The 10,746-nt window shown below is 28.0% G+C and overlaps 2 protein-coding genes and 1 pseudogene across 2 annotated transcripts; 2 read left to right on the top strand and 1 right to left on the bottom strand.

Moving 5' to 3' along the window:
• Positions 1–1,642: 1,642 nt before the first annotated feature.
• On the bottom strand, positions 1,643–4,405 carry LOC107169757 (uncharacterized). Its single transcript, XM_089221777.1, has 3 exons — positions 4,203–4,405; positions 3,486–3,972; positions 1,643–2,791 (listed from the first exon to the last, which is right to left on the bottom strand). The coding sequence occupies exons 2-3, from the start codon at positions 3,936–3,938 to the stop codon at positions 2,579–2,581; spliced, it is 666 nt and encodes a 221-aa protein (XP_089077903.1). The 5' UTR covers positions 3,939–3,972; positions 4,203–4,405; the 3' UTR covers positions 1,643–2,578.
• Positions 4,406–4,585: 180 nt separating this feature from the next.
• On the top strand, positions 4,586–6,514 carry Spase12 (Signal peptidase complex subunit Spase12). Its single transcript, XM_089224598.1, has 4 exons — positions 4,586–4,798; positions 5,253–5,312; positions 5,388–5,474; positions 6,283–6,514. Exons 1-4 carry the CDS (start codon positions 4,763–4,765, stop codon positions 6,421–6,423), a joined length of 324 nt encoding a protein of 107 aa, XP_089080724.1. The 5' UTR covers positions 4,586–4,762; the 3' UTR covers positions 6,424–6,514.
• Positions 6,515–9,271: 2,757 nt separating this feature from the next.
• On the top strand, positions 9,272–10,116 carry LOC149057783 (uncharacterized; annotated as a pseudogene).
• The last annotated feature ends 630 nt before the right edge of the window (positions 10,117–10,746 follow it).

The raw sequence follows: 10,746 nt of genomic DNA, 5'->3' as shown, positions 1-10,746 counted from the left end.
CCGCACCCACATCGCGTAATGTACGGCCAAACCACGACAGACTGGCCCGCTACCGGTAGTTGACGTCATTCTCGACGTTCCTGGAAGAGAAAATCAAATCGGGAAAATGGGAACGCCGGCCGCGATTCTATAATGATTCTACTGATTCTACCTATAATATGAAATATAGAAATAGAATCGATGAAATCTAGAGCAAAATAACAGATTTATAGTTGATAATTATTAATTAATGTTTTCAATGAAAACTTATAGTCTATAATAATAATCAAGAAATCGTATGCATTTTGAGTTGCACAGGACAGGTGGCCCATTGATTTTATATTATCCATACGGAAGTGGTGGAGTGTATCTATTTTTCATTTTTTTTTTTGTCGAAATAATGAATTATATAATCATCTATACATTTTACCAAATTATGCGTAACAGCGTAACTGCGTAACTACACTAATGCCGAATGAGCTTATTATGGTCCTACATTCGGAATGTTTAAAAAATGCTTTCATATTTTACCAAAAAAAGAATTGTGGTTGAACTTATATTGATTATAATGCAAACGAAAATAAAAATATATCACTGTGACGTCATTCATGGCATTTTGTTTGCGTGGAAATTTTTAAAGCGAACAATTTGGTTTTATAAACTCTAACAAAAAACAATCAAAACCTATTTGGCTAGTTATTCGGTTATTCATTTATAAATTATATATGTTAGGTATTGAAATTTACGAGTATCAGTTGTAACTCAAATATTGTACCATACTACCATGTTAGAAACCGTCATTGTTTTTTGATGTGAGAATATTATAAAGTGATAACTGCAGTTGAAGTTACATAAAAAACACAACAATTGGCTATATCTGCATTTGATCAGTTCACAGTTGTACAGGTATTCAGACATTCCCCATTTCTTTACTCACATAAAAGTACAGTTTAACATACTTTATACCATCCAAGGATCAATATCATTAAAAAATCTGTATAGACCGTTTTACGAGGTGCCGCCACTGGCCACTGGGTGTCGGGTGACTTCCCCCTCCTTTCAATCAAATATCAAATTTACTTATTGTATAACATGTAATTACAGATTTTAAATATATAAACTTTGTTTCAATAAAAAGATAGTTTTGGTGAAGGCTTTTATTGTATTGGTCATAAAATATTTATTTTTTTGCTTTCAGTGGGTACAAATGTAATGTTTCTGATAAATTTTTCTATCAGAATTTCTCAAAATTTTAGGAGCAAATAATAAAATTAATAATTAATTGAACACTAATATTTAAGAATCAAAAAATACAATTCAATAAGTTGATAAGTTTAATAAATAATACAATATCTTAGTGATCTAAATTTGTCTATTATAGTATTATGTCTTATATTGAAATAAAACATTTTCATTATGTCAAATTTATTAAAATTTATTAAATATAAATTGAGTTGTATAAATACATAAAAATTCTTAATAAAAGTTAAATTTTAATTTGGTGTGTTTTAGATATAAAATAACTTCTACCCAGATTTTATGAATTTGGTCTTACTTAAACAATTGGATCTTTATATGTTTTTACAATATACAAGATCAAATTATTACATGATTATGACTCAAATGTATAAAGAAATCAATAAGGACCTTCAAAACACATTAATCAATTATGTAATTATATTTATTTTGCTCATAAATATTAGTACAAATTAACATGAACATAATATTTTTTTGTAGTTACTAGTAAGTACACATGCAATAAGAGTACAAAAAAAAAAAAAAAAATTTTTAATTTTAACAAAAATAAAATACTAGATTAAAATTGATTTAGGAACAATAACTCTGTACATAAGGCACATAAATACATTGTACATTGCATTTACTGTTATTACATTACATAGAATAATAACAATTTTTTAAAAATAATTTTGATTATGATTTTGATTATACATTAGTTAGTAAAATAATATTAATAATAATTTGGCATCTAACAAAAAAAACTGTGCATTATACATTTGTTTTTTTAGGTGCTTAAATGTTGGTGCAAGCAATTGTCCCGTAATACTATGGATATTATTTTAATACTGTTTATTTACATGAAGTTTTTTTTTAAAAGTTTATCCAAATACAATAAAAATACAGGTAAAACTAGTTGCCTGTAATTAAATTAACTGCGTTTTGGCTTTATACAATAATATAAAATTAATTTAGTATTTTAAATATTATATAACGGGTTATTCATTAATATCTCTTAATCACTGCTATAGATTCATACTGTTATTTTATTAGCACCTATTGTTGACAATATTTTAAGTAGATTATTATATACGGCAAAAAAAATTGTGGTACTCGCCGTGAAAAAGCGTCACCTTTAACAAATTAGGATTTTATACATTAGACATTATACATAAAATTATGTATGGAACGCTTAAAACTATATGGAGACATTAGTCCCCTCAGGAATTTTTTCCCACTTTAACCTCTGTCTATGACACCTGAGTATATAGAAACTCATTAACATAAATTGGTGTATTACCCAAATGTTAAATAGTAAATATGTTTAGTGAAATTTTTAAAAAAATATTTTTTTTCTTAAAAACTAATTAGTATTTAAAAATTCTGCTAATTGATCTTTAGGCTTCATAATAATAATAATAATCCATCCAAGAACAGCACCATAACACCGACAGCAATTTAATGCTCGCCAAGTTTCTGAAACTTTGGCTTCCACTTTGCTACCAGACATAATAGCTGTATCATATGTAGTACATGCAAATGCTGCTAAAGCTGTTAATACACTCAAGAATAATACCTGAAAAATATATCAAAAGTAATATGACTATAAGATATAATGTTTACATTGGTTGGAAAATAAATAACTATTCAACTAAGTAACTTTTAAAACAATGTTATATGTATTGGCTATCAAGATTGGAAATTTAAATCAGAGAATTAAATTAAAAAATTTAAAACAATTTTCAATAGTTTTTAAGAATTTTTTTTTATAAAAACAGAAAAGTAATAGGAGAGAAATATAAGAATGGACTCATCTGAACTAAACGTTGAGTAGATCGGGTTTATCATTATTCACTTAATCATTGTACTTAAATTAATATTAAATTTAAATTTCACAAAAATATTTTTCTTACATAAAATGGATAAAATAATCAGAAATTATAAAAATAAGAGAATATAATTTTTTTTGATTTTATAGATAAAAAGAGCCAAATTTTGAATCACAATCAAAGGAGTTAGGTCGGATTTTGAGAACTGAAATTATAATATCTTTAAATAAAAAAAATCACTATTCTTTTTGAACATTTCATTAGGAAAGAAAAGTTTGACTACATTTATTTTCAAAACAAAAAACAGAATTTTTAGATCAGATTGTAAAATATCTATAATAAGGATATGTAGAGACATTTATAAATTTAAAATATTTGTAGTTTTCTAGTCTTAGTTATTACCAAATACTTGAGAAATATCACTTAACTATTTAAACTTACTAAAATATATTTTGGTTTGAAGCTCTCACATCTGTACAAGTCAAAAATATCAAGAACTGTGCACATACATATGGTTGACAATAAGAAAAATGACATCAATATTAAAGGTGATCGTTGAGATGCTTCACCCAAAAATAATTGTGCTAATGCTACTCCTGCTAAAAGGCCTTGACTGACAGTGCCTAAAGATGCAAATACCCTTTGGACTCTTGCTGCTATTGGACGTAAATTATTGTAGTTCTCTGAAGAAGGTGGATGATCATTAACATGATTAAAGAATTCATGCTGTTCAGTCTTCACAAAACGATTTTTGTCTTGAACATAAATGACAATTTTATTAGCATCATTAGTGCTGGTTGGACGAACTGGATGTGATAAACGACTTGTTGAACTGTGTACATCATCCCTCACTTCTTCTAATATGGCTGCAACTGTATTGCGATTAGTATCCATATTTAGTTAGAAAATCAAGGTATAGTTACATCACCTAATTAACATAAAATTAAAAATATATCATAAGATCAATTTGTTTCAGTAATTTATTTGTTTCTACCTAACCTAGTATATACATATAACATACAAGGTAAAAAATAGACTATAACAATTAAATTTCTTATTCATAACTATAATTAGAAATGAAATAACTACACAATAAACAAAAGTTGTCAATCATCAATATTCACAAGATATTATATCGTAAGAAAAATAATAACAAACCGTTCATAAGATTTGCTTTAAAAATGATGACTAAATCGTATTAACAATGTATGTAATTTAACTGTTCCAAAAATACTCATAGCAAAAATATAATTTAACTGTAATAATTAAAATATTAAGTACTTTTATTAATTCATGATTCCTATTTTAGGACTAAAAGTACAAAAAAAGAGTAGACGTTTCTTCAAATAAAAAAAGTGTAAACAAATAATAAGTTAAAATATATTATATAGTGATAGTGATAAAAGCGCGAAACACATTGATAAGTCAAAACCAAAGAGGGCTTCTATCGAATTACAAGGTCTTTGAATAATAGGACGATGACGTGTGTCGATAGTATTATCAATACGATAACGTAAGTCGTATACAAATTTGTAATAGGTGTTCAATATCAATATTCGAATATTCGTATTTAGAAAAATAAAATACAAGTTACTGAGTCAGTGTTAGGTTTTACTTCTTACTTTCTTAGAGCTTTTGAAAATTAATTATTAACTATTTTATATAGTTAAGAAGTATAATATTGTAAAGTATATTATTTTATTTGTGAGCTTCCCATAATGTTTGATAATTTATCAATTTGGAAATGGCATATGGTAAGAATACAAAATTCTAAAAACGTTTAACATTATAATCAAGGTATATTTTCAAGATTTTTTAGAAATGTTCATAAATTTGATTTAATGCACATCCTCAACTCAAAATAATATGCATAACTTGTCCCATCAAATGTATAAATTAGAGCTATGCTAAAAATATTCAATAAATAGAATAACCCCTAATTTTTTTGTATGTCAATGTATAAATATATGTATATACACAATCATACTTTCTATTATTCTTCTAATATTTTATTACAACTAACATTATTTTTAAATACATATATTTCGTTATCAAGTTAGGTACTAAATAGATTTAATATTTATATCATTTATGCACCTTGAAATTATGAATATAAATTAACTTTTCATTTGGCACCTATACTAACTGAATTTTTGAATAAAATTCAAGTTACATGTTTTAGTAATTCCCCCCCCTTTTTTTTTTAAGGATTTTGTGGGACAAAAACATGCTGAATATTTATTTAGAACCATTATTACTATGTGCGGGGTAAGTTCTTATTATACTTAGAAAAATAAATCATATTATTGATATTAATACTTTTTTTGTTTGTATACTTGACAGTTTGTTGGTTTTATTTTGGGTTATGTAAAAGAGCAATTTTCAATCACAATTGGTCTAACATTAATTGGATTTGTTGTTTCTGCTTTAGTAAGTAAATTAACTATACATATTTGATATTATTAATACATGATGATTGCTATTGAAAAACTAAGTATTCAGCTTAAAAAAAAATGTATTAAACTGAAAAATATGTTTATTATCGATAAACCAATGCTCTTGTTTAGCTGTATTTTTGTTAATCAAGTTATTCAACATTTAAATTCATATTTTAATTTTATCATTCATATCAGATAATGTAATATTTAATAATTTATACAGTAGTAGTCAGATAATTTGGCACAAGCAGGATAGTTTTTAATTGAATGTTAAAAATATACCATCAGTTTTAAAATTTTTAGTTACAACTGTAATTAGATTATTAATAATTCAAAATATAGAGAGAACCACAGGTTTATGTTTCCGCCATTGTATTAAATTATCTGACAATAATGGTAATGGAAAGTAGATGCTAGTGTACACGTATCTACCGCATATGTGTGCTCTACCTGTGATCTACCCATTACCTACTAACCAGTTCTTTATATAAATACATTATACATATATATTTACTTAACTAACGATGACTAAATTGGCTAAAACGAAACTTATGTGTGGATTTTTTAAATTTTATATTTCCAAAAACAAGCAGGTAGATCGCACACTACACTAGCACCGAAATGTATACTGAAACCAAAAACTGCAGTTGATAGCATAATGAACTGGTACTTCATTATACTAAATATTAAGCCCTTTAATGTTGCATTGTAATTATGATTATTAAACAATTGAACTAACTTTTTTAACAATAACTAAAAACTAGAAATACTTATTTTCTAAAAAAAAAATTTATTTTTAGCTGACAATTCCACCTTGGCCTTTTTATGCTCGTAATCCACTCAAATGGCAAAAAGTAAAGAAAGTTAAGAAAATTGAAAATAACCTTACCTATGATGAGTACAAAGAAGATAAAAAGAAAGAAAAAAAGAAGATAAAGTGAACTAGTTTATAGCAATTTTTTTAATATTTTATTTTTCCTATTATATTATATAATTTAAATCCATTATTTGAAATAAATTATGTTACGTATATATTATTGTATTAAAAGTATTAATGTTTACATTAAATGAATTAGATGGGGATTTAAATGCCCTAAAAGCAAGAAGAAGAACTTTTAAAAATTGACGAAAGTTAGTAACTTCTTTACTGTACGGTAGTTTTTGGATCTATCTCAACATTTGAATCAAGTCACTGTATTTTTGATGAATTTAAATTTAATGATAAATCATTGCACATGAAAAATGATTCTGAGAGATGACAGTCTGTCAGCCTATATTACTGCCTATATTTTATTATATATTGATATGACTATTAAAGTTTCTTTTACTATTAATAATAATAATAATATTATAGTATAATATTATACTATTAATAATAATACAATAGGTTAAATTAATTTTTGTCAAATAAAATAATTGGAATTGGTATGTAAATATATGCAAATATATGTTAAAAGTTTCGTGTACTCGAGAATAATATATTTATATGACAACAAAATAACAAAGAAATTTTGTTATTTTTAATTTTAAATATCTTATTCTGTTCAAATTTGAACTTAAAATATCTATGAAAAAAAAATAAATAGTAATTACTTCAATAATTTATATATTTTTTGGTCACATTAAACCTGCTTATGAGAAACCTCATATTCACTTTTCAATCTTAAGCTAGAAAAATTCAGCATTTCATATATTTATAAAAACACAGTTGTTTCCAAAAGTTCCTAGATTTTAACTTCATTGGAAATATATGTTTTTGTTATATTTTAATTGTTAAACAAAAAATTTATAAGGAACCTTTATTAAATTTTCAAGTTTTTCGACCCAGGGAAAATCGACATTTGTTATGAAATGCTCACACATTTAATCAAATAAAATAAAATGTAACCGATAATAAATAATGCCAGACTGTCGCAAGTAGAAATCAGACATCTCTAATGAAACCATTTTCATCTCGTTGCATAGAGTTACAATACTCTATGTCTATGTGGTATGTCTCAGACAGAAATAAATTATCCATATTATACAATCCAGAATTAAGAAATCGGCACTCACCTACTTCATCTACGGCAAAGCTTAAGACGAGTAGCTTTCTTTACCGCCAAAGAAAAAGGCCTCAGTCGTCGAAGAGAAATCTACTTTCCAGATGCGCAAAAGAAACTTTTTGACGCGGCCGTCTATCTGTCTTTGGTCAGCATATCCGTGTCGTCCCTTATTATTTAATCAGTGTATGAGCACCAGCCATTTTATCGACAACCTACCGATACCGAACACTGCTAGCGACAATTGGTCTTTTTACGACCAGCATTATTCACTATTCAGTGTATTGCATCTGGTATCATTCTCCACTTCTCCATCAATTATAAGTAGAGCGAATAATACAGGTTTTTAACTTTAACATCTTACATCCAATTTTAGTATAAATGTTGACAGGAGTAATTTTTATATTTAGGTTATATATACAAAAAGATCTATTTAAGTGTGTACACTAATATTTTTCCAATAATTGTAAAGGCCAAGAGCTAGTAATAAATTCGATACCGCTGAATCCAAGGTACCTAACATAATTAATCCAATTCTCCAATTAGTCGATATGTTAATAAATGATAAGGGTTCAAAGTGTACATTAGTAATCTTTAATTAATTATTATTTATTTTGTTACCTTGGATTCAGGAATATAAAATTTATCACTAGCTCCTGGTCTTTACAATTGCTGGAAAAATAGTAAAAACCACCAATACTTTAGAGCTGTATATCACAAAAAAATATAAATGTTAACACGTAGGTAAATTCATGAAAAAATAAATAATTTTATTAGTTCATGATATTTTAATTAAATGTTAGGTACTATTTGAAAATCAAAAGTTGATAGTGGTTTTACCAATAAATATAAGGCCTATAAGGGTGAAAAACATTAAAATATACGGCTTTAGAAAAACATAAATCTAAAAGTTACACAAGCTACACAAAGGAACAATAATAATTTATTAAATATCATATATAGGTATGAGTGTATGACAGATATGGAAAATATTAAGAGGACGTAATAGTTACATTTTTTATTGTCTCCGCCTTACAAGTGCGTTGCACACCAAATTTACACACTTGTAAGACGGTAACAACAATGCCAGTATTACGTCCTCTATGTTCCATATCAGGTCGCAACCAGAGGCGTATTTAGGCTCAGGCCCGGACCTAGAGCGGCAAATTTCAACGATTTTTTTTTACAAAATTATAAAAAGTATTTTTCATTTGATGAAATCAAACTCAACTAATTTTTGTTCGCTCAAAATTAATCATCTACATGTAGGTACCTACAACTATATTATACACATACGCAACACAGTACGAGCACATAGATAACAAAACACGCCCATTCAATGCGGGTTCGATTTCTTATAATAAAGACAGAATTTTATTGTATGTAACATGTAGAAATTAAATTGTAGAAAATGATGAAGGCTGTCGATAGCATACTCTTTTACGCAGGAGAACCCCCTCTACAATATAGACGCCATAGCCATATACTAAAATATGTGACTAAAATTAAAAATCTGACTGACCACATCACCGAAAACATCTTCCACAGCCCTCTACCTACCAATATGCTGCCCTCTCGAACCACAGTATTCGAAAACTTCAAAATAATCAGTAATAACTAAGATTTCCAAGCACAATCTCTTAACAAAATTCAACCTCCTCTCCCTCCGTGGCTCTGATCGCCAAAAATCAACACCCAATTGGCCGAATACTGTAAACATTATACAGATAGTCGAATCATACTCAACCATTTTGCAGAAATAATGTCGCAACAATATCCGGACTATACACAAATATACACAGATGCATCCAAAAGTCAAAATGGGGTGGGTTTTTCTGTAATCACAGATTGGGAGAACCATCTTTTTAAACTACCGTCGTCGTTTAGTATATTCACAGCTGAAACTCATGCTATTTACCAAGCACTATTAATCATCTCAGCTTCAAACCCGACAAACTGTCACATCATTATCAGTGACTCTCCGAGTGCCCTTACTGCAATCTCTAACCCCTACCCTAAAAATGAACTTATTCAACACATACAGAAATTAATATCAGAAATAAACACCCCCACATGTTTCATGTGGGTCCCCTCACACATCGGGATACCCGGAAACGAAAAAGCAGACACATCAGCTTATGAAGCCATTACATCTCCACAGTCCATTAAAATCAACTCTACGTCCTCATTTGAAATCTTCAGCACAATCCATCGGAAAATAATGGAAGAATGGCAACTTTTTTGGGAAAATATTCCCCTAACCAACAAACTGAGAAATACTAAAATACTCGTCAAGAAATTAAACTATCCTCCCGGCACAAAAAGAAAAGACGAAATAACAATATTACTCGAGCCAAAATAGGCCACTCTTTCTTAACCCATGTACATCTCATCAAAAAAGAACCAGCACCCATATGCGATACTTGCAACGTAACTCTATCAATTGAACATATCGTAATCATCTGCCCCAAATTCACTGAAGCACGCAAGATACTCCAAAATCCAGCATCACTCTATCAAGCCTTCAAAGATGAAAACACAGTTGCAATCAGTACATTTTTCCATAATATAAACACTAAACACCCATTGTAAATAATAACTATAATAATGCAGTAAAATGCATTCCAAAATTTAATGTATATATATAGGTATATATATTTTCCTTTCTTTTTCTTGTATAAATTTTAACTAAAGTAGGCTAAAAACCTGTGTTGTTGAAGCCTTAATAAACTTTGAAAAAATGATGAAGGGGGAGGAAGGTGGCGAATTGGAAAGTGCCTATAGGCAATAGGCGGAAAAACCTTAAATACGCCACTGGTCGCGACTAGGATATGACGCTAAAAAACTCGTATTGGACTTTTTTCGTAGTTATCTCTTGAACACTACTAGTATATAGGTACAGCCTAATTCACAATAATAAGTCCATAGGCGTAACTAAAAAAAAGGGCATATATCTATAAGGTGGATAATAGTCTATTCTATAATCAATGATACTTGTAACGCCTTTCTGAATTCAAGACTATAGTAGACAATTGTGTATAATAGAGAAAGGTAAAAACCTATTTTCAAGTAAAATAATGCTGTGGATATAATATATAAATTTGTAGAAACACGAGTTTCCATTTATATGATTTGGATAAATGTATAACTGCAGAACGCCAGAACATTAGTATATATGAGTATATGACCAAATAGTATATATTATATAGGACGAAGGTCATC

This window comes from Diuraphis noxia, unplaced genomic scaffold (genome assembly GCF_037042655.1).
Source record: "Diuraphis noxia isolate RWA-SAM2 unplaced genomic scaffold, SU_Dnox_SAM2 contig0003, whole genome shotgun sequence".
NCBI lineage: Eukaryota > Metazoa > Arthropoda > Insecta > Hemiptera > Aphididae > Diuraphis > Diuraphis noxia.
This window is presented reverse-complemented; position numbering and strand designations above follow the sequence as displayed.